Source organism: Ochotona princeps, chromosome 17 (assembly GCF_030435755.1).
Source record: "Ochotona princeps isolate mOchPri1 chromosome 17, mOchPri1.hap1, whole genome shotgun sequence".
Taxonomy (NCBI): domain Eukaryota; kingdom Metazoa; phylum Chordata; class Mammalia; order Lagomorpha; family Ochotonidae; genus Ochotona; species Ochotona princeps.
In genome coordinates this window covers 9068832-9096526 of record NC_080848.1, presented here as the reverse complement: position 1 = coordinate 9096526, position 27695 = coordinate 9068832, and the positions used below count along the sequence as shown (strand labels likewise).

The 27695-nt window shown below is 56.1% G+C and overlaps 1 protein-coding gene across 1 annotated transcript; it reads left to right on the top strand.

Annotated features, from left to right (window-relative positions):
* On the top strand, positions 1-27695 carry AXIN2 (axin 2). The gene is made up of 11 exons (XM_004592963.2): positions 1-462; positions 1650-2624; positions 11175-11315; positions 18640-18742; positions 20870-21010; positions 21113-21636; positions 21888-22082; positions 22385-22615; positions 23085-23180; positions 24175-24342; positions 27569-27695. The coding sequence occupies exons 2-11, from the start codon at positions 1810-1812 to the stop codon at positions 27693-27695; spliced, it is 2541 nt and encodes an 846-aa protein (XP_004593020.2). The 5' UTR covers positions 1-462; positions 1650-1809.

Below are 27695 nucleotides of genomic sequence, written 5' to 3'. Positions count from 1 at the left end.
ACCCCACTCCTCCCCGCCCCTCTCCCCTCCTACCTCTCTGCCCCCTCCCCTTCTCCCCTCCCGGCTGTGGTCCGAGCTAAGGGGCCCAGAGTGCCCGCGGAGGCTCAGTCTACGCGCAGGACCGGCCCAAGCCCTGCTGCCCGCGCCCCCCGGATCGTCCTCCGATCCCGGGCCCTGCGCCCCTGGCCATTCCGGCGCCTTTAGCGGAGAGGTTGGAGACTCCGCGCGTCGCCATTTCTGGGACCAGGCTGCCGCTTTCCGTGGTTTTTCGGCGCCGGGGACCGACCCCTCGCCCCGGGTTCCGGGCGCCGCTCGCGCGTCCTGGGGGGCTCTGGGCCCCGTGTTCTGTGTTCTGGTCTGGAGCCGGAGCTCTGGAGGCGTTGAGTTGGATGGGGTCGGGGACCCAGACCGGTGGGACTTGGAAGAGATGAGAACCCGGCCTCAGCGGCCTTCGTCTTCCAGGTAACGGGGCCGCCCCCAACTCCCCTGCGCCAGGGTTAGCGGGCTATCCGTAGCGCCGCCACTCCGCGGGCTGCGTTGCCCAGCCCTGTGACCTGAGCCCCCGTCCTGAGGCCCCCGGCACCCTGCCGGGGTCGCGCGCCTGGTCCTTTGGCCCGCCCCTACCCTCCTGAGTTTGATCCTTGCTGTGCCAGGGAGAGCGGCCTGTTTATTGGTCAGACAGGACTTTTTTTCTTTTGGGGAGAAAAAGATGGGCTCGAGAACGGTAGAGTTTGGGATTCAAGGCACAGGCGGTAAGAGCGTGAGGCGGCCTCTGATCCGGTTTCGGAGAATTCGCGGTTCCGGGAGGTGGGTTGTGGGGCCAGGGGAGGAGGGTCCCCAGGTTGCTAGGCGCTATCGCAAAGTTTGAAGATCAGAGTCTCCGGCTTGAATGAGTTCGTTTCTGAAGGGGGGTGGGTGCGGGGGGAGCAGAGAAGACCGAGTGTAGACTGAGCCAGAGGAGGGCGCGTGCAAGAAATATTTACATTTGGGTTGGGATCAGGGCTGGGCGTACAGGCTACATCTGGAAGTCCGAGAGCCTAGTGCGCCCATGCTGGGCGGGTGCCCTGTGGGGCGAGGAAGGACCTGCTGAATTTTTAAGGAGTGGGAAGGGGGAAGCTCGGAGGGAGGGGGCTGTGAGAGGTGGGGGTGGGGAATAGGAACCAGATGCCGGGAGAAGTGCGCGTTGGCGCTCCAGTTATCTGCGCAGAGCCAGTGGGGGAAATTTGCCGAAATTGGTTTCACCTGCTCGCAGCCCAGCTGCTGGAGCGCGCCTCCTTGGAGTTGGTGCTTTGGGGTGGGGGAGGGGAGGTACGCAAGTGTGTTTTTGGGGGGTGTGTGTGGAAGATTGTACCTTACACCTTGTCGTCCATCTCCTCCAACCTCACCCCCTTATACCCGCACCCCCCCCCCCCCGCCTTGCTGCCATATCACCTTCCCCGTCCCTTTCTCCCCCAAAAAAGTGCGCTGGGAGATCAGATTTCTGCGTCTGATACTTCAGAGGAGCGCCTCGCAGATAGCTGGCTGGCTGGATTTGAATCTGAGGAGTTGAAAAGCCTGTTTACTCTCTTGCTTTGATGTTGGGTAGATCTGGTTTTGATTAGATCAATACCCTTTTCTCTCTCCCCACCTCCCCCTTCCTTTTCTTCCAGAGAGGAGACTCAGATGAGCCCCTGCTGACTTGAGAGAGAGAGAGAGAGAGAGAGAGAGAGAGAGAGAGAGAGGCAGACAGACACTACACTGCCAATTGCTGAGAAGAACTGGAAGAAGCAGAAAGAATCCCCAACTCGTGGTGAGCAGCGCGCCCTCACCATGAGTGGTGCTGTGCTGGTGAGCCGCCTCCCGGACCCCAGCAGCAGCTTCCGGGAGGATGCCCCGCGGCCCCCTGTGCCTGGAGAAGAAGGGGAGACCCCGCCGTGCCAGCTTGGGGCAGGCAAGGGCCGCGTCACCAAGCCCATGCCTGTGTCTTCTAATACCAGGCGGAATGAAGACGGGCTGGGAGAGCCCGAGGGGCGGGCGTCCCCCGACTCCCCCCTGACCAGGTGGACCAAGTCCTTGCACTGCTTGTTGGGCGATCAGGACGGCGCGTACCTCTTCCGGACTTTCCTGGAGAGGGAGAAATGTGTGGATACCTTGGACTTCTGGTTTGCCTGCAATGGGTTCAGGCAGATGGACCTCAAGGATACCAAAACCCTGCGGGTGGCCAAAGCCATCTACAAGAGGTACATCGAGAACAACAGCATTGTGTCCAAGCAGCTGAGGCCCGCCACCAAGACCTACATCCGAGATGGCATCAAGAAGCAGCAGATCGACTCCGTCATGTTCGACCAGGCACAGACGGAGATCCAGTCAGTGATGGAGGGCAACGCCTACCAGGTCTTCCTGACTTCGGACATCTACCTGGAGTACGTGAGGAGTGGCGGGGAGAACCCCGCCTGCCTGAGCCACGGGGGCCTGGGCAGCCTCAAGGTCCTGTGCGGCTACCTGCCCACCCTGAATGAAGAGGAGGAGTGGACTTGTGCCGACTTCAAGTGCAAACTGCCCCCCACCGTGGTCAGCTTGTCCAGCAAAACTCTGAGGGCTACAGCCAGCGTGAGGTCCACGGAGACGGCTGAGAGCGGATACAGGTAAGGGGAGGGGGCAGGGCCCAGGGAGGGCGGGGCATGCAGACCTTACAGATGGACAGGCCAGTGGACGCATGTGCTGCGGAGGCTGTTAACGGCCAGCACCACTGCCCTTGGACCCTTTGATCTTGCTTTTTGTTGTCTGGTGTGTGTGTGGGGGGGGAGGATGCGCTCACTACGGACTAACTACCTGCTGTCTTCCAGGGCTAACTTCAAACAGTGACAGCAAGCAGTATTCATTAATGTGGGTTACTTATTATCCTGAGCTAGCCTCTTAGAGGTGGGGGGGGGAAGGGAGGGAGGAAGAGAGAGACGCAGAGAGAGATTGAGAAAGAGAGAGAGGGGACAGCAGCTTTTGATGTCCCTGAGTCACCAGATGCTGTAAGCACCAGATGGGCAGGGGGCATTCCCCCGCGCGTCTGTGGACAGTGGGTTGAATGTGGTCAGGGAGGTGGCTGGCTAGGCTGTGGCCGAGGCACCAGGCGAGCCCTTCGCAGGGGTCAGCGGGCCCTTTTGAACTTGTGCGTCCAGATAAGAGTCAGCTGTGGGTTGCTTAGCAGTCAAGCTGTGTGTGGACTCATTCCAGCTGGGGTATGGCTGCCCGTGCACGCATCCAGGTTTTCGGGGGTCTGACCTCAGTCCAGTGTCTCTGCTGTGGTTCAGTGCTGATGGAGAAGGGAGAAGGTAGCCTGGCCAGCAGCGCCGGGGGGTCCGGGGGAACTTTGTCTTGTTGAGGCTGCACAGACAGACGGTTCTTGAAAGGCTGGCCCAGTCTTCAGACTGCGCACCCTTGGGAGCAGCTTCAGACCTTCTACTGGAGTGAGTGTTTGAGCGTGTCCCCCCTCCCTGCTTCCCCTACTTCCCGGTGCTGGCTGGTGAATGGGCCTCTTTTAAGTGGAGGTGGTTTCTGGTGAGGGGCGAGGTTGCTGTTTCTGTGGCCGGCTGCAGATCATACAGTCCTCCAGGACTCTGCAGGTCCCTAGGTTAGGGACTGGAGATGGTACCTGGCAGCCGCCCCTGAAGAGTTCCCAGTCTTTTGGAGGCGTGGCCTGTGGCATGGGGCCTCTGGAGGCGGGGGATCCCTAAAGGGGAGTTATTTTGCTGATCCTGCATGCCTGGGGGTAGCCAGGTCTGAGCCTGGCAGGCCAGGGTTTGGAGTGACTTGGAGAGCGGCTTCTGCTCTGGAATAGAAGACGCCACCAGGGAGCGCTCTCTCAGCTGCGGGAGCCGCTTTTCCCCACACTCGGGGGCTCCACACCTAAACGGATCCCCAGCTGGCTCTGGGGAGGATGGGGGGACCGGTGTGCACGACTCTGGCTCCTCATCATCGTCAGGGCCGATTCTGAGTCTGGGCCCCGCGGCAGGGCAGTCCCTGGCAGGGCACCTGCCTCCACTGCCCGGTCCCGGAGTGGCCTTGGCGTCCTTGCCCTGGGCTTGGCAGCCACAGTGGAGTACTTAAGGCCTGTGGTGAGGCTGCTCCTCCATGGGCCTTGCGAAGGGGCCAGGTCCAAGAAGTGTCACCTTTGTAAATAGCATGGTGTGTGGTTTTGGAGAAGGCTGCTTTCCCAGTGGGTGGGCGGTAGAGACCTGGCCTGGGCTTTGCATCATGAGGCCAGGATCCTCGGGGGAGGGGAGGTAGGGTGCTGTCAACTGTGGGTGTCACTGATTCGTGACTGACAGTATGTTGAGAGCTTCTGCAAGTAGCATTTGGGTATGCTTTGGTCTGCTGAGTCAAAATGAAGCATTTTACCTGGACCACGCATCTTGGCATCATCAGAGGGTTCCAAGTAAATCCCAATGATCCGATTGCATTTTAACGTGCAGGATACGCAAAGGTAGTGGGAGATGTCCCAAGTCTCCCGGAGACCCCAGCCTCAGCCTTGTCCATGCCCACTGCCTGCCTGTCTGTGAAATGGGCGGGTGCCTGCCCTTCCACCGACAACACAGGGCTGCTGTTAGGTTTAAAACAACCACTACGGGAGCCCTTTGTCCAGGGAAATGTTTTGAACACCCATGAGGTGTTATAATTAGTCTAATTAATAACAACGCTAATTGCCTAGGGGAGAAAGGGCAGCCAGGGTAGGATGTGGCTTTCGAATGAAGGTTGAGCTCCATCCTATTTCTCATGGCAAGGGTTCAGGGTGTACCCCCTCTTCCCATCTGACTGTACCCCATTCTGCCTTTCTAGTCGGTTCCCTGGGTGGTGGGGAATCTCTTCAGTTGAAGCCCACGCCTCCCCTCCTCCACACACTCACCCACCTACCCAAGGGTCCGCGGTGCTCGGGAATTAGTCGGGTTACTGAAAGGCACTGAGACCCCCTCCGTCGTCTGTGAAGGAGGCGCCCTGGCAGCTAGGTGCCCGCCAGCCTTTCCCACCCCATGTTTACCTTGGGCACGCCAAGCAACCTCTTTCGCTCACACAACCTGTGTTCGTACTCCCCAGTTGGGTGTCTGGAAGAGGCAGGGCAGGATCGTGGTGTGTGTGTGAGTGGTGCGTGGGAGGGCCTGAGCTTCTCATGACCTCTATAAAGAGAGAGCTCCCGGAAAGGGCACGTGGCACATCACCCCTGTGCGCACAGCAGCGGGGTGCGCACAGCAGCCAGGCGCGCACACAAGCAGCCAGGGGCGCGCACAGCAGCCAGGCGCGCACATAGCAGCCAGGAGCATGAGGCAGATGCCTTGGACAGGTGGCAGGGATTCAGGCCCCCAAGTCCCCCATTTATTTCCAAAAGAGTCTGGGGCCAGGTGCAGAGAGCACTGCCCGGGTCCCTATCTCCCTGCTCCCTGGCCCCTACCCCGGAGGGTTGTTGTGTTCTGCCCTGGCCTCACTTGAAATGAGCTGGGGCCCAGCAGATGGATGGCCGTGCTGGCTTCTAGCACTCCCTGTTGCCTGAAAGAACTCGCTGACGAGGCCCGTTTTTGTGCGAAGCCCTTGGAATCACGCTTGGCTTCAGTCATCAAAGAAAATGATGCCATAGGAAAGATATGCGGGCAGCAGGAGTCGGCCGCGAGAGGATGGGCGCTCGCGAGGGCACGATGTTGCCAGGTACCAAGAGAGAGCTGCCCAAATGCACAAGGCCCACTCCCCGCCTCCTTCCTGCCCTTGCTGTCCTAGCCTCTCACTGAGACCCCCCCAAACACACACACACCTTAATCTGGCCTTGCAGAATGCTTGTGGCTGGGGGTGTGACCTTGTGGGTGAGGTTACTAGAGCATGCACCCCAGCGCCAGCAGCAGCCAGTATTTGATTCAAGTTGCATTGAGGAGAGACCCTGAAAGAGCTGCCCCGCCCAGAGCTGCCTCTGTGGGACTCCTCCTGCAGATGTCCTTAGCTCTGCAGGCGCCTGCAGAGGGCCGGAGGCTGCAGCCTTGCGTGGAGCTAGAAGAGGGAGGCCGGCTAGCAGCAGAGTTCCTTTCCCCTTGAAGTCCCAGGGGCGTCTGGCACCTGACGGCTGAGCGCCGCGTGCTGCGTGTGGACGCTGCAGCGCATGCGTGCCCGCCCAGCGTGCAGCGGCGCATCTGGGTACAATTACTGCAGCATGGTCGAGTTTTCTCCCCCCACCCCTCGCGCCACCCCCCTCTTTTTTTTCTTTTTTGAATAATCACAAGAAAACAGCTCTAATGCCTTTTCCTGAAGTGACGTGGTGCCTTTGACAAGAGTTCTGGGTTCTGAAACATTGGCTTTCTGGCTTCTTCCCTCAACCCTGCCTGCTTCCTCTGCCCGGTCAGTTAGAAATACGGAACATCCAAGGACCGGATTGGGATTAAGTGTGGCTTCAGCCGAGTTCAGCCTGGCCTCTGCCCCACTTAATTGCTGGCCGCACAGTGTACACTGGTCCTCTTGTGCGAGTGAAGGGAGAGCAGGCTGTTTGAGGACCCACGTGTGGGTGAGGCAGCAGGTGTAAAGCCGTGTGGACACACGTGGGTTTGACTCAGGTGTCTCGCTGGACAGGAAGGCATGTCCACTGAATCATCCTCGCCCACCTCGCCCTGCACCCCTAGGCTGCAGCCCGACTCTCACTATTCAAGACATGGTCGGCCTGTTGCCAACAGGACAGCAAGACACAGGAGGGGTAGACCTATCTAACCTTGGCCTACACCCCTTTGAAAACGCGTCAGCCACCATGTGGTGGCCCCGGGGCCTTCAAGCAGATTCCCCAAGTTCCCAGCTCGGGGCACATGCCACTGGCCACTTAGCATGTCGGAGACATAACTGGGAGCAGGACAGGACCAGGGGCTTCCAGTGTGCTTGAAAGGGACACACGGGGGCGGACAGGGAACACTCTGTCGCATGGTGTTGGACGGAGACGCACTCCAGCCACAGCTCCCGTCAAGACTCCAACGACTTTGGCAGGAGAGGTTGAGGTCCTGGAGTGTTACTGTTATTTCTCCAAGTCACAGGGCCCCGCTGCATTTACCTGGCCATGTCCCAGGTGATCTGCTCTCCCACCCCCACCCCCCATTCAGGTAGGCTGGCCAGCCCCTAAACTAGCACCCTCCCCAGAGGAGCCAGAACACGCTTGTCGCTGGTTTCTGACATGGGAGGGGACATCTCACTTTGAGGCCTCACCCGGGTACCCAGGCCACTCTCTGAGCTGCCTCTCCCAACTCCATTGGGAAGCCCATTTGCTCGTGCTCTGCCTCTAGTGGGGACAGCGGGCTGCGAGGCGCCCCCTCTGTGAGTTCCATGGTCAAGCAGGAGGCTGTCTCTCCCAGTTTTGCCCACTTCCCTCTCCTTCCCTGTGCCAGAACAGACAGGGGCCTGTGCTTGGCAGCCCCACCCCTACAGCTCTGGTGTCGGGAAACTCCAGACTGGGCGCACAGGGGGGAGCAGTGGGCATGGCAGATCTTGACCATCCTCATTAAATTGTCACCCCCAAATGTCCTGGGAGCTGGTGAGACTTGCTGCTCTGGATAGAAGAGGGTCTGAAGGGCCCACCTGGTGAGTACCCACTTCTGGCTGGCACCTGCTGGTCCCTTTTGTGCCCATGCCAGGTCTCCAGGGCATGGAATTCTGTGCAAACGTAGCAGAAGAGGGGCGGGGGTCGCAGCTGCTGTCCAGCTCCTCCAGCTGTATCTCCCTTGGTTGGGGTGGGGGCTCAGGGCTCCATGGCCTGCAGGGTGACGATGGACATTAGGGTTAGCAGGTACCCCAACTGGACATTTCTAGAGTGCCAGCCCTGTTCCCAGTCATGCTGTCCCCCTCGAGGGAGGTCTTGTGTCCTATGGTACTTGGGAACAGCATTGCTCAGCTGTGTCTAGGGGTGGGTGGGGGCGAGTCTATTCCAAGGTTCCTTCTGACTCAAAAATGTTATTCATCTCATGAGACCCTCATAGCTAGTTGTGGCAGCTCCCCACAGCCCCGGTTCTGCCTGCTTCCTGCCACCCTCTCCCCTCTTCCTGGTGCCTGCCAGGAGACTTGTAGATTGCTTCCTCCTGGCCCTTCTGGTCAGATCTGACAGACTCCAGACACGTGCTGCACACCTGCCTTTTCTCCAGCAGGCTGGCTTCGGCCAGCAGTTCACGCTTCCTCCCCGCCTAGCCTGCGGGCCACTCCTTACCACCGTTCCCTTGGCCCGGTGCTGGCGGGGGGATGGAGGAGGCAGCTGGTCCCTTGAATTCCTGTCCCTCCATCATGGTGCACCTTATCCCAAGAGGGCTGTCCTTACCTTCCCTCCTTAGGGACATCTGTCCTGGGTCACACACACCCTGTCAGACATTTTGAAGGACTCTTTGTAAGGCTGGTCTGTGTGTGAGGAGGCAAAAGGAGATTGAGTAGACAAGTCAGGTTCAAGCCCACCGGTGCCACCTGTACCATCCTGGGCTGACTGCTGTGCTAGGAGCCCCCAAGGGCCTCATCTGTAAAATGGACACAGCACTGTCTGTGTTCTTTCCTCCCACCCTCCACCAGGACGAGATGACCAGGGCCTCCCTCGCAGTGACCCCCTGCCCCACACGGTGCCAGGAGCCTGAGAGCCTTAGGCTGCCAACAGTGCTGGTCACATGGTGATCACATGGTAGCTCAGGATGTCTGTCACCTGCCAACCCCAAGGCAATCTTTTTTTAAAAAGTTTATTTTTATTGGAAAGTCAGATATATACAGAGAGAAGGAGAGACAGAGAGGAAGAGCTTCTATCCATTGATTCACTCTCTAAGCTGCCGCAATGACTGGAGCTGAGCCAATCTGAAGCCAGGAGCCTGGAGCCTTTTCCAGGGTCTCCCACACGGGTGCAGGGTCCCAAGGCTTTGGGTCATTCTCAACCAGTTTCCTAGACCACAAGCAGGGAGTTGGATGGGAAGTAGGCCACTGCAATAGAACTGGGGCCCATACGGGGTCTTGGTATGTGCAAGATGAGGACTTTAGCCACTAGGTTACCGCACCAGTCCCTTTTAAAAAAATCTTTTCAGTGATGTTTACACAGTTCAGAAGGATGTATGTCCATGTGGACCACTGATTAGGGTCGGAAGGGTATAGGAATAGGGGAAAGTAGATGAGATAATTGTTTGCCATTTTCTTTTTCCTGCATCTGAGAGAAGGGGGGAGAGAAGAGAGGGCCCCTCCAGCAGTGCAAACACATCAGTACTAAGGGATGTAGCTCATCCCAGGGTCCCTGATGTGGAGCAGGTTGCCAGGGTACTGCTTAAATGGTTTCGATAGTTCTGAGGTACTGTTGATTTCATAGCTCCAAGGTTGAAGAAATCCCTCCGTGATACTAGACGTCCATATACCCCATGTGCATCTGGGCATGCTGTCCACTGCACCAGCTCCAGCAACTGAGGAAAGCCCAGTTCGGACGCATGCACTCCATGGTCAGACCACAGATCCTGGGATTTTCCTCATGCTTGGTGTTTTGAGTCTAGTCATCGAGTTGGGGGGGGGGGTGGTCCTCAAAGAAAACCTCACCATGGGTGACCCCAGAGCCAACTCCTGTGTGTGCCAGCCAATGCGATGTCCAGCTCAATCTGTCACCTTAATCAGCCTACACACACATTGGTGGTTGCACTTGCCAGGTCAGTTGGGAACCTGGCTCCATCTCATATGCAAACCAATGGATGCTGTGGCCCAGGGTGACCCCAATGGATGCTGTGGCCCTAAGTGATACCAGCAGGAACTGCAGTCTAGTTGGAGCAACCCCAATAATCCCCACCAGGCCTGTCCCCAGCCTTGGTTCCTGCTCACGCCAGTATGTACAGCAGACTGGTCCAGTCGGACCCACATCCCGTTCAGTCCTTGTGTATGTACACTAATGGGTATTGGAGCCTAGCTCAACCCAACTGACCCTGCTATCCAGCCCACCCTTATGCTGGTAGGAACTGCCGCTTGTCCAGCCAGGACCACCTCCAGCGCTGGTTCTTATGCTCACTGGTGGGAGCCGCAGCCCATCAGAGGGATGCCCACCATTTCCCCACTAGGCACACTCCCAGCCCTGGATCTTGCACTTTCCAGGTGGTTCTGTGGTCTAGCCTGATAGGAGTTTCCCCCAGTCCTGGCACTTGCCAGCTGATGCTGTGCCAAAGCCCAAGCAGCCCAAGGCTGTCTTTATAGATCAACTGCTGTGACCTCAAAGCTGTGTTGTCCCAGTCTTGCTCTTCTCTGATGCTTTTGCTGCTTGTAGTAGATTTGGTGGGCCCAGGGACTTGTTCAATGAGGGCTCCTGCAACTTGGGGCTCTAGCAGATTGCAGAGGGGTCCTCTCTTCTGCAGCCCACTGTTCCCTCGCCCCCTTTCCACTCCCTAAGTCCCTCACTGGTGACACAAGAGGAATGTGGCCCAGCAGGAGGCAAGCACACTGGTGGTTCAAGTGGAGGAGATCAAGAGAGTAAAATGGGGACCCAAAGGCCACAGAGACAAAGGGCCAGAGAAGGGGGCCTGGCCTGCCTTTGAAGCAGCTGTGCTTGCTGCTTGAGTCCTGCTGCCCTAAGCTGCACCCGTGGCGAGGAAGCCCTGGACTGTGGACACTGTGGGAGGCAAGATGGTGGGGCAGCGCAGGGAAGCTCAGTTCACAGGTGGAGTGCGAGTTTGCTGTCCTGTCTGTCCCCTCGCCATGGGTCCAGGGTCACGGTGGGAAGGCTGCAGAAGGCCTCTCTGGCCAAGGTTGACAGATCCCAAACAGGAAGTGTGGGTGCTTCAGATGTGTGGGGACCCTGAAGTTATGTTCTTTGGGGACAGACTTGGATGTGTGGATACAGACCTGGGGTGGGAAGGGATGACAGGAAAAAGGCAGCACCTCCTCTGCCCTTCCCTCCCCCCCCTTTCCCAGACCTTGGTCATGCCCCTGCCTCCCTGACTTAGGATGGGCAGGTCCCCCCCACACACACTCCCGGGCTGCCTTGGGCACAGTCTGCCCTGGCAGGCCCGTCTTGTCCCCTGGGTAAATCAGTCACTCAGCAGGCCTGACTCTTGCAGCTGCTGCCTCCTTGCCCAGGTGAGCAGCTGTCCCCAGGCAGCGGGTTGGCCTGGCGTTTGCAGCAGCATGGTGATGGCTGGGTTGTCCTGGGGGCTCTTGGCTTCCTGGACAGCAGTCACATGCTTGTTCTTGTTCTTCTCTCAAAGGTCCTTCAAGAGGAGCGATCCTGCTAATCCCTATCACGTAGGCTCTGGTTACGTCTTTGCACCAGCCACCAGTGCCAATGACAGCGAGATCTCGAGTGACGCTCTGACCGACGACTCCATGTCCATGACGGACAGCAGTGTGTAAGTGTCTGGCAGCCACTCCATGGGTGTGGTCAGTACCACGAATTGGGCTGGGCTGGGCTGGGCTGGGCGGAATCGTCAGCTGTGCCTATCTGGTCTTGCCAATCTCGTGTGTGTGTGTGTGTGTGTGTGTGTGTGTGTGTACCTTCCTGCAGTGGGAAGGCAGTATGGGTGGTAGTGGCATGGTGTTGGTTAAGGTGGGTGACATGGGTAGGCTCTGGGTGATGTTGGAAGAAGTGTCTGATGCTTTAACAGAAGAAAACCAAAGTATAGTTGAAAGTCAGATGAATATTTAGTGATGGCTGGAGTTAAAAAAAAAAAAAAAACACAAGAAATCTACTTGTCCCCACTCGACTGGTCTTGAAAGCAGGTGCCCTGTCCGCCCAAGAGGTGCGTGACAGCACGGCCTTAAAAGAGCTGTGTTCAGGTACCCATTGTGTTGTGGGGCAGGGGAAGGCCTTGAAGGTGGGGATCGGCAGGCTGGAGATCCCTGACGGTCCCCGGTGTGTAGTATTCGTCATGGAGGTGTTTTAAGCGGCCATGGTTCCATTCAGCAAGTGTGTGCGGAGGGCTGGCCCTGTGGCAGATACTAGAGATTCTGGGTAGGGGCTCTCTTTAAAGTCAAGTTTGATCTTGGATCCTTAGCAAGATGGCTTTGGATGACCTTGATTTTGTTTTACAGTAAGCCAGGTCAGTGCTCTGAGGGGCTCAGCAGATCATGGGGTGAGGGCAGGCTTTGAACTTGGGGCCATAGAAGTCAAGCTATGGTAATCTCTGCAGAGAGAACGTAGCGATGGGTCTCAGAGTCTTGGATCTCATGAGAGTGTGTGTGTGTGTGTGTGTGTGTGTGTGTGTGTGTGTGTGTGTGTGCATGCATGCGCACATGTTCCTGTGTGGAGTGCTTGGACTAGGTAACTCCATCTCCTGCCGATCCCTGATGTATCGATTCGAGAGGGCCCCAGAGAGCTGGGGCATGGGTGAAGTTCCTCCGTGGCTTCTTGCCCCACACCCAGTTGAGAATCATTATTCCAGAAATGGACTCCAAGCCTTTTCAGCAAGTGCTTTGGAGTCAGACTTGCGACTGCTGAAGGAACAGGTTTGAAAGGCAAGTCGGTGGAGCTGTGCCCACTCTGGCATACTTATTTAGAGTTGGTTCCTAAAACTAGACCATCTATCGTGCCAGTTTGTTTGCAGCTCTGGCTTCCATGGGCCAAGGTTCTGTTGGTTGGTCGTGGCATGGGACCAACTCGGGATTCGTTTGAGACTTTTAATATTGATTTCCCTGGGTGGCTTTCATTTTGTTACCTTGAATTCCCTCGCCAGCAAAGGCCGAGAGATCCTTAAGGTGTCATTCTGATAAAAGCATGGCGTTTTGCCATTCGGGAATGCCGAGTAAGGGTATGCCACCTTTTTTAATGAAGTTTGAGACGTGGAAGGATTCACAGAGGTGAGTTTTTCCATACTGACCAAACTGTCCTTTGATGGGTGTCATTCTTAAAATAGGTTTTGTTCCAAATTAGTGTCGAGATCTGATTTTATGCGATGATGTCATAATTACAGCGTGGGCTCTGTGGCTGCTTAGGGTCGTCTGGGCTTATACCTAACGCTCCCTATTAAAACACTCTCCCCCACCCCCACCCCCACCCCGCTTTGTCGTGCTGCCTGCTGGCATCTGTTAACCGTCTGTGTGCCTGCAAGCAGGCTCACACTACCTCAGCCTTTATTACTTGGTGGATTACCTGGGAATCTTCGTGTTATGTGAAAACTGAGAGTCAAGTTGGAGTTGAATGAAGGCATTGAGTGACTCGCCTAAGTCAAATATAGCTTCCTTAAGACTGTAAGGCTTCTGTTTAGGTTTCTTCGAGACTATTTTTGGCTGGCTTCCTGGCCCTTGGCCACATTTCAGTCCCCTTCATTGAGGTGTTATTCTGGGTACATGATGAGATAACTTGGGTGTAGTCCCTGTAGCTTGTTTGTTTGATCCCTGCCGGACCAATCAGAAAGATAGGCAGTTCCTGGTGACTGAGAGGTAGTGCTGAGGCCCAGTGCTGCTGGAGCTGTTCATGGCAGAGCAGATCCCAGGCACAGGCCAGATGGTGGGGGTCCTGCCCTGCGCCCCCCTGTGGCCTTCCCCAGGGCACAGATGTTCTCTGCTTAGGGTGTGCTGACTGCACCTGTGGCTCGTGAGATCTGTGTGACACTTTGGGGTTCTTGCACTCTTACTAGCATTGATCAGACTGCTTAAAAACAGCAACAGCAACAACAACATTGGTTAGCTGGGGGGTAGGGAGGAGCTACGTTCTAAGTTCTCCTCTCCAGCTTTCCCATTTACCTCTCTTGTTCTCTTCCCAGAGTGGGCAGGGATGGGGGAGTGCTGTTTCGATTTCATTTAGAGGTGACTTTAAAGCTTTTATTCCTGCCCCTTTAAGTAAAGCACAGTGTGGATCCAAAGGACTGGGATGCCATCCCAGCCAGTCACCTGTTCTGGATGAGCAGGGGATGAGCCTCGGGGCTGGCAGGGCACATCCTCACCCGGGCACACAGGCCAGCTCCAGCTGTCGCGAGTCCCTCCTACAGTGTGACCACTTTGCAAACCAAGAGACCAAGAGAAAGCACCTGTCACGTGAGACCTGGAGGCTTGCTGTGTTGATGCCAATCTTGGCAGTGCCCTTGGGTGGCTTGACGCTTTCTCACACCTAGATGATGGGTGGGTAGTGCAGCTGTCACAACCATATGCACCTGTGCATATTTAGTCCCACGTTAGGGATGGGGGGCTGTGTTTGGCCTCAGCACCAGCTCTCCTTATGCCCTTCTACCCAAGGTGGGGACTGAAAGGGTTTCCAGAAGTGACAGCCTGTCAGACAGGGGCTGGTCTGTGCCGAGCAGGTTGCCATTGGGTGCCAGGGATCCCATGGGACGCAGGGGGGGAAGGGGACTCTGGGGCAGTGTGAGGTGCTGGCTGACCAGCCCTGTGGGTGTGTGAGCTTCCGGGTGTCCACAGTCACCCCGGATTCCCATGGCCGGGATTAGACCCCTTCCCCAGAGTTCTGCCAACTGTGGGCTTTGTGCAGTTGCGAGCGCCAGGCGAGGAGTAAAGTGTGTGGGGGATGAAAAGCGGGGCTGAATCGCTTTCAGCCCATTGTTCATCAGGGGAAGCTTAGAGGGATGAGAGGGGAGCAGGCCGCTTTGAAATTGCCCCGAACAAGTGAATAGCAGGGCCCCATAAAGCATGAAAAGGGCCCTGGCCAGCACAATGGGCAGCATGGGCTGCGAGGGGCTGCAGAGTGGGGAAGGGAGGGGTGTCGGGGGTGGTCATGGGCGGGCGCAACAGACTCCAGAAGGTTGGAGTTCATTGGACCACATGCCCAAGGAAGCAGTCATGTCATTTGCCACCAAACGCATCAAGTCCTGGGGACCTTTGTGAGCAGTCTGGGTGGCATGTGGGGCAGGAGCTGGCTTGCACTTGCTTCTTCAGAGCAGATGAGGCAGGGGCTTTCTAGAGAAATCTCTGCCCTCTCCCCAGGCCCACAGCCGGAGTAGAGTCTGGTTTCCCACTAAGTTAGAAGCCCTGTTAAGGGTGGCTCCTCCCTCTGCCTCTGAGAAGGCAGCTTTACAAGCTGAAGCCTGCTTTCTTGGAAGAAACGCCTTTTTACTTTTTTCCTCCCTTTGGAAAGTTGACTGCCAGACTCCCAGGAAAATCCTAAGAATGTCCATCCTTTCCAGTTGTGTGGGCCAAAGGGGCTTGGGGTGAGGGGACTACCGGCAGCCACTGCTGCTGTGTGTCCTAGGTCTGTAGACAGGTGGTCCCAGGCGGCCAGCCATGGCCAAAGCCAAGTCGACGCCCTGCAGTGGCTCTCCCTGTTGGCAGCGCCGCGTTTCTAGGTTGCTTCTGCTTGCATTCCCACCGCCCCCCAGCAACAGCATGAGCTGGTTCCCTCCTGCTCCATGCAGGGGGTGACACCAGTCCCTTTATTTATTTATTTTTATTTCCTTCCATCTTATTTATGGGGGGTTGACTTTGGTCACCAGGGACTGCATCCAAATGAACTTCAAATGCTACCTCCGCTTACAAACCGAGCGTTTGATGTTGTCCGTGATCAGAGGCTGCTTCGGAGTGGCTGCCAGATGAAGGTGCGAGTGGCCGCGTGCGCGTTGCGTGCCAGTCTGCTCTTTCAAAGCTGCCGGAAAACGACATTCGGGTTAGGTCGGGGCCGGCGCAGTCAAAAGGCTAAGTTAATTGGCTCGGCTTAAATGGCAGCTAAGTGGAGTCCGCACTTCAAACTCGATGCTCCCCCAGAAACAGCTGGGCCCGGCAGTGGGCTCGTTAGCTAAAAATGTTTATAATTAAAGGCGACTGCGGAGAGACCAAAAACTCTGGCGCTCTTCAGCCCATGGTTTTGAACAGCCAGGAACCTGTTTCCAGAGCCTGAAGGAAAGAGAGCAGAGAGGCCTCAATTTAGAATGAGAGGGCTGTTTGCAAAGATGACTCTTGGCTAGGGTGTGTGTAGGGGTGAAAGCCACATTTCCTTCAAGGTCTCCTATTGAGCCTCGGCAGCTGCGGTCTCTTTTTGCCTGATCACAAGTGGCTTGCCCACAGGGGGATCCTTAGCTTGCCCTGGCGTGGGTGGCCTTGGGGGTGTGTGTGTGTGTGTCGTAGTAGTGGGGGAAGCATGCTTAGGAAATTGTTTCTCCAGCCTTCTAGCTGGCAGGGACCGGCTGCCACTACGTCCCTCTCCACCCCCACTCCCATTCTGTTTTCCACTTGCCACCTTCCATGGAGCAATCAGAAGCCATATAAAAGCCTTAAAAGGGGGTAAATGGCAAGCCCAGAGACTCTGAAAGTTTATGGCACCTGTTAGCATGGTGGAGTCCATGGGCTGGTGCTGGGCGTGGTGGAGTCCATGTGCTGGTGCTGGCCTTCTGCCTGCCAAGATGGAGACTAGGAGGCTGAGGCAGAGAAGGGTGGTCAGGAGGGAGGGTGCAGGATGTGTCTGGCAGCCCTGGGTAGCAGGAGTCAGTTAAAGCAACACAGACCCACCTCTGAGGGCCCCTTGACCACTCCCTTCACTCCACAGGGGATTCTGGGTCAAAGATAGGAATGCTTTCTTTGTGCCTTGGAAACCACCTGCTGGGCCCTGTAGCCTGTGAGTGCTAGTAGACGGTTGGGGAGGGGGATTCCCAGAGCCTTCTCTGACTTTCCTACTTGTCCTTACTGAATGCTGAGGGATGGGTTCCTTAGAGCTTAGGAATGGTCCCCCCCCCCCCCCAGCAACCCCCATTCAGCCCATTGGGAATCCCAGCGTCTAACCTTGCCTGAGAGACATCCTAATGTGAGGACCCGAATGTGGGTCATGGAGTTAGAGACCCCTGCTCTGGGCTCCAGCAGCAGCAGGATTAGGGCTCTGGATCTCATCACTGAGTTGAGGGACATTCCTGAGCATCTGTAGCATTTCATCCATTGAGGCTCCTGTGAGAATGTCAGTTGCCTTACACCACCCACTCACACGTGGCAGCTGGTTGCTGGTCAAGCCAGGCATGCTCCTGGGAGGCTCGCTTTCTTACCTCTGTTAACTTGTAGGAGGTTACGAGTGAACCCCCCAACGTGTATGAGGGAACATAGAGCTTTGGTAAATGAGTTTCAGGTGGCACAGTAAGTTGCCAGGAACCTTACTTCCCGCTTGGTCCTCCAGGGCCCATCAGAAGTCATACCCAGGAAGTAGGAGGCTGGTGGGTTCTTATGGGCACAGGCTGTTTACCCCTGTGCCTCATGTCTGCTCCCTTAATACTCTCTGAGGCAAGACCCCCACGGGGAAGTTCTTGCTTTAGCTATTGGTCTTGGCTGACATGGATCTGCCACAATCCCCAGAGTCCCCTCCTTGGCCAGTAGCCTTCTCTTTCCTAACTTAGGTCAACAGATATCCAGAAAATACAGCCATGGAGAACTTTAGGTCGTCACAGGTGAGAAACTCGGGCCAGCCAGTTATTCCTGGCTGCTCCCCAGGCCATTTTTAGGCATTGCTCATTTTCACCCATTGCTAATCAGCCAAAGATGTTTTTCTTCCTTTCCACCTCATGATGAAGAGAACACCAGGGAAAAACAAATAGCCAAACACCTCATTTCAATATTTACAGCCTCAAAGAACGATTCATTTTGGAAATGTCTGAACCTGTAGGCTTTTGAAAGGAAGCCCATCAGTGGGAAAAGCTGCGCCTTTGACCATCTGATGGTTTCAAGAATCGGAATTGTTTTTTAGAAAGTCAGCAAGTGCAGGTCACGTTTTTCAGTACACCTGCGGTACTGTGGGAACTTTGTTTCAGTTCTTCCATTTGACATTTTGTTTGTTAACATGGTGAAAGGCTTGTGGGGGCATATTTCCTCCAGGTCATTGCTCAAAAGGTGACTCAAAAAGTACCTGTTGGTTTCCCCCTCCATCTAAGATTGGAACTTTCCCATCCCCAACAAGTCCCTTTTTCCCAATGGTGTGACAGTACTTTCCACCCTCCAATGGGTCCTACATTCCACTCCATTCAAATATAAACTTCTTCAGGGCGACCGTTTAGCTTTTTAAACCAGCTTGTCTGCTGCTGCCTTGCCCAATGTGAGGTCAAATGCAAACATTTTGTTGACTTATTCACACACTGCACAGTAGGGGCTTTTCTCTCTCTGCCTATGTTGGTCATGCATCGTCTTTGAGAATTTTTTGTTTGAGGGTGTGGGGTTTGGAAACAGAGACAAAAGGAGGAGCCCGAGTTTGGGGAATTGATTGCATGATTGACTCTTGGAGAATGGTGCACACCTTCCCTAGTGTCTGGTTTAGGCTTTTGAGGGTTTGAATTAGTGTTCCTGTAGCCTTTCTCCAGTATTTTCTGTAAGAGACTGGTTTCCCCATGGTAGGGTTGTATTACAATAGTGGTAACAAACTGTCGGGAGCATTGAAAGGAACTAAGAACCTGCTTCTGCTTAGGGCACCTGTCGAACAGGATAGCCCTCTACTCTGCCTGGGCTGGCTGGATTATAACCAAGTTCTCAGACAACAGCCCCAGAGAGGAACTTCCCAAGCTCTTTCCAGGGCAGTGGGTCTTGCCATCTGAGAGGAAGCCAAGTTTCCAGAGATGATTGATGGGCAGGAATTGAAGTTGGTCTGGCAGTGTGAACTGAATGGATCCTTCCCCGGGGGAACACTGAGGTATCTGGAGATGTGGGTGAGCTGCCGTAAAAGGCTACGGCCCTGTCTGTTGGCGGGATCACAGGGTGGCATGTGTGAGTCAGCCCACGTGCTAGAAGCAGCCGTGTGAGCGTGTGGATTTTCTTCCTTTTCCTTAGAGATGGGATCCCTCCTTATCGCATGGGAAGTAAGAAACAGCTCCAGAGAGAGATGCATCGCAGTGTAAAGGCCAATGGCCAAGTGTCTCTACCTCATTTCCCGGTGAGTATAGGGGATAGGGTTGGGGCTGCTGTCTCTCTGAGACCTGAAGGAAAAGGGTGGGGCGTAGGGTGCTGAGGCACACAGAAGGTAGGAAGAGGAGGACACCCTCGGTGCCCAGTGAGCAGGAGGCAAAGACCTGCGTTAATAGTAACACAGGATTCTCTAGGATGTGTTGTTGAGCAGTGATGTGGTTATGAGATTCAAGAAGTTTGAAAAGTTCCCTCTCAGGAGTCAAGCAATGATGCAGGCTTTGTTAGATTCCCACTAGAATGGATGCTGAAGCTTGGGGTCTGGTCTGTGAGCTTCTGTGTCCAGACTAGAGCAGTGCCTGATGAATGAACGAGGTTAGGGGGAGCTGCTGTCCTCTCTGGAGAGGGAACAACCACGTCTTGTCTTGATGGTGTGACTCAGTCATTTCAGCGTTCGTTGATTTACCCGATCATTTCTCCTCTGGCCCTCGGGAGGCCTGGAAGGCGGCTGCCCCATCTTGTCTGGTTCCGGCCAGAACGAGGCTTAGTGCTTGCTGTTCGGGCGGTGCCTGACAGGTGGCTCACAACACCGGGATCTGGCAGTGAGGCTGCCACCAGCAGCTTCTTCCCGTGGTTGAGGGCTGCTCTGGGGTGTCTCCTGCTTCCTTGTTTCACGAAATCAGCCACCCACTTCAGGCCTGCGGTTCTGACCTGGCTGCCAGGGTGTTCTTCCCAGTTGGAGAAGGGAAGCGAGGTGTATCTGTTGAATCTTCCTACCAACTTCCGGTGACATTGTAGAAAGTTCATGTTAAACTCCTAAGCCCGTGTTGCATGAGTGTCCAAGTTGTAGTTCTTCCCCCTCACACAAGGGCAGACTTACCTTACCTTCAAATCAGCATGATCACACTGTGGGTTATTTCATTTACTTACTTATTTATTTATTTATTTTGAGAGGGACCTTCAGCCTTGCCATTCCCCCAGACAATGGTAGTGATGGCTAGCTCATTTTTTTGGTGGTGGTGGTGATGGCCTATGTGCTAACAAAGGAAAAGTTGTATCTCCCAAGCTTGTAAATTGCATGATTTTACCTATCTTAGTCGATTTTCTCCATTGGACAGTGCTTGGATGGGACTTCTCAGACCCCACCTGTGAGGGGAGCCACCTGCCCCATGTTGGGCAGGGCCTTTCTGCACCCTCTCCCAGGTTCAGCAGCTAAGCAAGGCCACCCCCATCCCTCCCTCCGGCTAGGGACGATGCAAGTTGGCTCTCTGTCCACCCCACCCTGCAGGAAAGGGCAAAGCAAGAAGGAGGTGAGGAGAGAGGGGAAGGCCAAATGGGGGGGAGAGATGGGGGGAGTGAGATGACAGAAGGCCCGAGAGCTGGGAGGTGGGGGTGCTGCCCTGCCGGCTTTTGGCAGGCGTGCCCGGTGCCTTTTTATATTCTGCACCGGCTGTGGAGATGTTCCCTTTTCCCTTGATAGATCAGCTTCAGGCAGCCAAGCTCAGCAGTGGTCTGCTACTAGCCTGCAGCAGCTTCCTTCATTTTCTGTACAAAGGGATGGGGAGGAGGGGAGGAGAGAAGCGAGGGAGGCCGGGACCATGTTGAGACAACAGCACCTCAGAGGTGCGCAGTGTGCAGCCGGGAAATGAATTACTGCTGCTCTGATCCGGCCGGCCGACTTCTTCTGCTTTTTTTTTTTTCCCTTCTTCTCCTCCCTCCTACCTCCTTTCCGATCTTATTTTCTTTAATTTTCAACTCCCTTTCTGTTTAGACTCTACTTTTTATTCCTTGAGCTGATCTCACTCCCCTCCCCACCTCAGAGGGCTGCCGCCTTTTTTTTTTTTTTTTTGATGTTTGACAACAGTCTTTGAAGATTTTCTACTTCAGAGTAGCTACTGATGGGCTGGTTGTACTACAGAGAGAACAAGCAGGGCTTCTCGGAGTGCGACCAACTGCTCCTGCCCAAGGCAAACGCTGGTGGGGACCATGGCTCTCCATGAGGCCGTGGCGCCAGCGCATAAAAATCCCGAGCAGCCCCGGCTGCCTTGCCATCCGCTCTCCTCGCCAACAGGGGCCCAACCAGCTGTGGCTGAGCCGGTATGGCTGCCCGCCCGGCCTGCTAAGCGGCCCTCGTCCCTTTCTTCCCTGCACCCCGCAGAGAACCCACCGCCTGCCCAAGGAGATGACCCCCGTGGAACCCGCCGCCTTCGCAGCCGAGCTCATCTCGAGGCTGGAGAAGCTGAAGTTGGAGCTGGAGAGCCGCCACAGCCTGGAGGAGCGGCTGCAGCAGATCCGCGAGGTATGCCCTGGGGACCGGGACCAGCTCTGCTCCACCGAGCTGTGCACCTGTGCCTGCTGGCACACCCACACGCCACGTCCCCTCTGCTTCCTTCCCTTCCAGGATGAAGAGAAGGAGGCGTCCGAGCTAGCACTGAGCTCGCGGGAAGGCGTGCCAGCCCAGCACGCCCTGTCCCTGCTGCCCTCTGGCAGCTACGAGGAGGACCCCCAGACAATCCTGGACGACCACCTGTCCAGGGTTCTTAAGACCCCCGGCTGCCAGTCTCCCGGCGTGGGCCGCTCGAGCCCACGCTCCCGCTCCCCTGATCACCACCACCATCACCATCACCAGCCATACCACCCCCTGCTCCCGCCAGGAGGCAAGCTGCCCCCAACTGCTGCCACCACCACCGCAACCCTGGCCTGTCCACTGCCCGGCGGCAAGGGCTTCGTGACCAAGCAAACCACAAACCACGTCCACCACCACTACATCCACCACCACAGCGGCCCCAAGACCAAGGAGGAGATTGAGGCCGAGGCCACACAGAGAGTGCGCTGCCTCTGCCCCGGGAGCCCCGAGTATTACTGCTACCCCAAGGGCAGGGGCCACCCCAAGGCTCCAGAGCCCATGCCCGGGGAACAGTTTGGGTAAGTGCTGGGCAGACTGCAGTATTCCACGTGGGGCTTTTCTCCCAGCCAGAGTCCTGGGTGGGTGTGAGGTGGGGTCCAGGGTCACAGGCATTGAGCGAGGAGGGAGGTTGGGTGGTCACTGTGGAGCGGGCTGGGAGGAGCAGGTGCATGGGTCTTTTGTGGTCGCTGCCCCCTGCAGACCTGGTGGCCCCATCCAAGGAGTCATGGAGTTTTAATGGAGGTCGGGTGTGGCTCTTGGTTTCCCACAGTGGCAGCAGAGGCAGTACCTTGCCCAGACGAAGCGGGAAAGGCACGGAGCCCGGCCTGGCCCTGCCGGCCAGGGAAGGAGGGGCCCCCGGTGGAGCTGGGACCCTGCAGCTTCCTGGCGAGGAAGGAGACAGGTCGCAGGATGTGTGGCAGTGGATGCTGGAGAGTGAACGCCAGAACAAGCCCAAGCCTCATAGGTAAACCCCACGCCCAGGGCCACGGGCCCTCAGTGCCAGGGTATTGTGGGGATGGCTATTTTTGCAGTCCACTGAAAACAAGTGTGACTGTTTGCTCCTGCCATCTTAATATTAAACACTGGACTGAGAAGACCACAAAAATGTCATGTTTTGGCAACCACTCCCATCCTTGTATGGTAGAGTTATTTTTTCTTCTCCCTGTCTCAGAGCAGAATAGACAAGTTTCTACTGAAGTCACATTTTCCAATTTTTTCTAACCCAATCCCTTTCTTTCTGCTTTCTCTCCCTTCATCCTTGTTCAGTGCCCAAAGCACAAAAAAGGCTTCTCCCTTGGAGTCTGCCCGAGGGTCCCCAGGTGAACGAATCAGCCGGCACCATCTGTGGGGGAGCGGTGGGCATCCCCGCACCACCCCCCGTGCCCACCCCTTCACCCAAGACCCTGCAATGCCGCCCCTGACTCCACCCAATACTCTGGCACAGCTGGAAGAGGCCTGCCGTAGACTGGCTGAGGTGTCGAAGCCCCCAAAGCAGCGGTGAGTGGAAGGGGGGGGGTCGGCAGGGATGGGGGTGGAGGAGGACCTGGGTCTCAGCTTCTGGTTGACCTTTACGGCCTCTGGAGACGGTTCTCTTTAGTGATGTTGGTTGTGCCAGACTTGAACCAGGGTTTATGAGAATGAACTTGAGTAATTCCTTACAAAACATCTTGATCACTGAAGGCTGCTTTAGCTGAACGTGGAAGAAGCCCCGACTAGCAGAACCAGGCTGTGGTTGTCCTGGTCTGGGTTCCCCTGGGGCCCTCCAGAGCTGCCTGCAGGGTGCCTTCTGGACCTCCTCCAGCCACAGCTACCACATGGCCTTGGCTGGATCTCCATGGACGTGGAGGTTGGGTTTGTTTGTCTTCTGGAGGCCAAAGAGAGTGCCTGCTTTGTCTGCTCCGTCCCCTGACCCGTGACTCTGAGGGTGGCTGCACCTCTAAGGCCCTGACCCCGCCTGTGTCCTCAGGTGCTGTGTGACCAACCAGCAGAGGGACAGGAACCACTCGGCCGCGGGTCAGGCAGGAGCCGCATCCTTCTCCAGCGCAAGCCTGGCTCAGGAAGAGTGAGTGTTTTTACCTGCCCGCTGTTGCTGAGCTCCACCGAGTGGGTTGTGTTTCAGAGTGTGTGCTACCCAGAGACCTATGATAGCCGACAAAATCCCCTCAATTTTGTCACCAGCAGTAAGGGACAGGAAGTGCAGGCGAGTGCCCCCAGCGAGGATCATGGAAAACCCATGGGTACTGAGGAAGGCATCACTGGCCACAGAAGGTCAAGAGCTGGAGCGTGAAGGTGCCAGCCAATGTGGGAAAGTTGTCCCTGTAAGCCCTGTGCTTCGGCCATGGCAGAAGTTGAGAGCAGCACCAGCCCTGTGTTTTTACCTGGAGAAGACTGTCTTCTCCAAATGGACCATACATCTTTTTGTTACATTCTTGAAAGTGGACTGAAAAGTCTGATCCAGCTTAGCAATAGGATGGGGAGTTTAAAAAGAGATCTGCCACAGAGATCTAAGATGAAAGACACACAGTTTCCTTAGCCTCCCTGTCCTGAGCAAGCCACCCTCCTGAACCCTTTTATTGGCTGAGTTGGTTGACTTCAAGTCTACCAGCTGTCCAGCACAGCAGCGTCTTAAGCCACTCTCCCAAAAGTACAGAATAAATGGAGAAGTAGATATGGCCGGGTGCTAACCCCCATTTGCTGAGTCTGTCCTGCCACCTTGGCGGGTGGGCTTCAGGCGTCCTGGGGGAGGTCCCCTATTCTGGGCTTGCTTTGCTGGCATTCCCTGCTGTAGGTACACCCTGCAGCCCCTCCTTGGTGAGCACCCCGTTTGCGCTGACCTGAAAGAGGCTGCTGCATACCCCCATGGGGTGCCAGAGAAGGAAGTGACAACAGCTCATACAGCCACAAGGGACACAGCTCTCCTTGTGCGTGCCCAGAGCTGTCCTGTGGCTCCTGGTTCCAACCCCAGGGCCGCCGTCTAGGAATGTGTGTGCCTGTTTGCGTGCAGACACGCGTCTGTTTTTAAATGCTGAGTTTGTGGTGTTCTATCTTATTTTCAGTCACAAAGAGCCAAAGAAGCCGGCAGGCGTCCACGCCCTCCAGGCCAGTGAGTTGGTCGTCACTTACTTTTTCTGTGGAGAAGAGATTCCGTACCGGAGGATGCTGAAGGCGCAGAGCTTGACATTAGGCCACTTCAAAGAGCAGCTCAGCAAAAAGGGAAATTATAGGTAAGAGTCCTGTGGCTTTGCTTGCTCTGGAGTCTGTTTGCTCAGAACCAAAAGCTGCAACCTGGTGAATCTGGGAGGCGCTGGGGGGGTCGGGGGGGTGCTTCAGAAGCACAGGACAGCGGGGCTGTTTGGTTCCTTCTCATTTCCCCTCGCCATCACCAGTAACAGCAACACTTGCAGCAGCCGCAGCCAGCAGAGGGAGGCTGCTGTCTGGTTCTCCTGGGATCTGGTGGGGCCTTGTCTGCCAGGTGGACCAGGCTCAGCACACACGCAGGGCTGCGGTTGGCCATGTCCGAGGGAGAGCTGGCTTGTAGGACATCTTGCAGAAGATCTCGGAAATTGAGGGATGCTGGGCATTGGGAGGAGGGACTGAGTGGCAGGGAGGGCCTGAAGGCATCATGGATTGGGTCTTGGGAAGACGCCCACACCCAAGGCTCAGGGGAGGGTCGGGAAATGGTGGCAGTGTGTTCATCCCTCCTGCCCTGTACTTTGTGGGTCATTGGAGACTGGGTTGCTGTTTGCCCATAAGAAAGCAAGGGCTGCAGGGGTGAGTGGGTAATGGGGCGTGGCCACTCTTACCCCCTGCCTGGGCTTCCCTCACTTCCTTTTCTTCCCTGGTGGGGCTTTGGGGAGGCAGCTAGGCCTCTGGGCCTCCTCTGGCCATCAGCAGAGTACAGGCCCACATCTGCTGAACGTGTGTGAGGCCCCGGAGAGGCTTCTGGAGTGGAGGAGGGCGAAGGCCACATCCGTGCTGTTGGATGTTCCCGTTCCTCTTTGTGAGGGCAGGTGGCCACCCTAGCTGAGATCAAGTAGAGTCCCGCCTGTGCCTTTTCCAGGCATCATCCCAAGGGACACGGGCACCCAGCCTGGTCCACACCAAGAGGCAGCAGCACCATGTGTTTCCTGTTGGACTCTGCAAGATCACAGTTGGTGTCCATCAGCTGTCACCCGGTGCCACCACCAGCAGAGGGTTGTATGTGGAGAACCAGCCTGTGGGCTGGGCTTGGAGGCGGCCACCTGCTAGGCTCTGAGACCTTTCCCCTCCAGAGCAGGCGGAGCCCAGAGCATGTTCATTTCCTGGGAGACTGTGCAGAGTTGGGGCAGGTGTCCTGCGGGTGATGGAGCGGTGTGGGGGGGCGGGCAGCTTTGAAAAGTTATCAAAGGAGTGGCAAGCAGGTCTGGCAGTGCCTGCTGCTGCAATCACCCCCCGCCCAATTTTGAAAAGACTTAAGATGAAGCTAATGACACCAGCGTGGCCCTCCAGGGATTTATTTTGATGTCAGCTTTGCCTGGGCTGGACTTTGTGTGGAACTGCAGGTGACCTGCGGGGGGGAAGAGCCGTGGGCCGCCAAGCAGGGGCCACTGGAAGGTGCCCCGCTCAGCCTCTCTGACCACATCTGGCTCTGATTCTTTCCTTTTTTCTCTCTCTTTTTTTTTTTCTAAGGCACATTTAATAAGCCTGACTTTGAAGCCCTGGCCTCCCTTTTAACGCACAAAGACTTGCACAAATGGTTGACTCTCAAATTCTTTCCTGATTGGATCAGGCTGTGGGAAGGCCTTCTTCCTGGCTGCCTTATCTCTGCTCAGTGCCCTCCTGGGGGCAGGGGCAGGATGGACAGGGTGCCATGTTCGCCTTCTGAGCAGAACTGGCATCTCAGTCTGTACTTGCCTCCACCCCCCTTGGCCCCCTGTACCCCCCAAAAAAAGTCCAGCAAGGTGGAGGTGGTGAAGCAGGGGACCTGGCCTGCATTGAGCAGTCTCAATGTGGCAGGGCTTCAAGAAGCAAACAGTCACTCCAGACGTGCCAGACGCTATTGGTGCCAGATGTCGGAAGAAAGCAGAGTTTGCCACATAAAGCATGTTGCCATGGAGAAAAATGAGGGCGCCACATGGCGTTTGAAGCCCGGGGGTGGGACAGAGGAGAATCCTGCCCCTGCCCCCCTGAAAGGAACTTGCAGTCCTGTCGCAGGGCACCCCAAGAGCCCAGCTCAGGTGACCCTTGGTGGTCAGAGCCCCCAGAAGCCCAGGGTGTGATAAAGGGTGGTGCTGGGATTGGAGCCCCCTCTCTGGAAGTGACCCCTTGCCTGGCCCCAAGGCCCTTTCCTGTTTCCTCACTGTCTGCTCTCGGGGTCCCCCCCCCCCAGGAATTTGGAGTCTTCACCAGTGACCCATCAGAAGCAGGTGATTGTTGGACCACAATCAGCCCAGTCAGTCCCTGGATTCTTGCCACCTTATCTCCTGTAGGAGGTTGCAACTTACCTTCCTTCAGGAAGAAAGCCATTGTGCCCCAGTGAGGTGACCCTTTGTTGTTAAAGGGGAAAGACAAAGACAAAAGCCAACCCCCCAGGGACTGTGCCCCCCCCCCCCCTCTGCTGCCGCCACCTCCCTCCCTTGGGGGTGTGGCCGTTAGGGGCTGGAAGTGGCCACTTGTAGGGGCGAGCTTCATACATCAGAGGGGTCTCCCTGGCTGTTGACTGGGAAGGAAGAGGCCCCTGGCTGGATCTCCATGTAAGGGCCTGAGGTGGCCCTAGCTGTTTCTGAGTGTCTTTTGAGAGAGGCCAGTCATTTGCATCAGTTAGAATTAACTAGTCCTAGAGGGCAGAATGGGGTCAGAGGAATCTTTAATCATCAGGTGCAGTAGAAGGGCCCTGAGCAGATGACACTGGAAGGCTTGAACCTCGACGCAGCCGCCGGTGTCATGATGCCAGCCTGTCCCCTGCCTGGCAGTACCAGGCACCAGTCACAGGTGCTGGCACTTGAGTGTGGGAAGGACAAGAGGCCTGGGGTCTGTCTTCTGCAGACTTTGCAGGTTGGGGTTCTGTGGGTTGGGAGTTCAGGCTGCTTGAAACTTGGCTGAGTCCAGGGTCAGTGGAGGGTCAGCCGCACCCCAGGTTGCCATTGGAAATGAAGTGCCATAGTCTTGTCTTACCCACAACCCCACTTCCCCCGAGAAAATCCCAGAAGGCAACTTCTCTGCTTTCTGCAGTGTCTGCCTGTGACACAGCGGCAGTTCTGTGCCGGGCCTTGCACTGAACCCGGAGGGCTTGCAGGTGGGAGACCTGGAGCATGCTGCTGCCCGGAGGGTCCCGTAAGGGCAGCTGAGGTCACCACCTGCAATCCCAGTTTAGGATACACCTGCAGATTCTGAATGTTGATGCATTTCTCTTTTAAGCCGACATAGAGCAAGTCCAAACACCTAAAAAGGTCTCCTGGTTTGCCTTTCAAGGTATTACTTCAAAAAAGCGAGTGACGAGTTTGCCTGCGGAGCAGTTTTCGAGGAGGTCTGGGATGATGAGACGGTGCTCCCCATGTACGAAGGCAGGATCCTGGGCAAGGTGGAGAGGATCGACTGA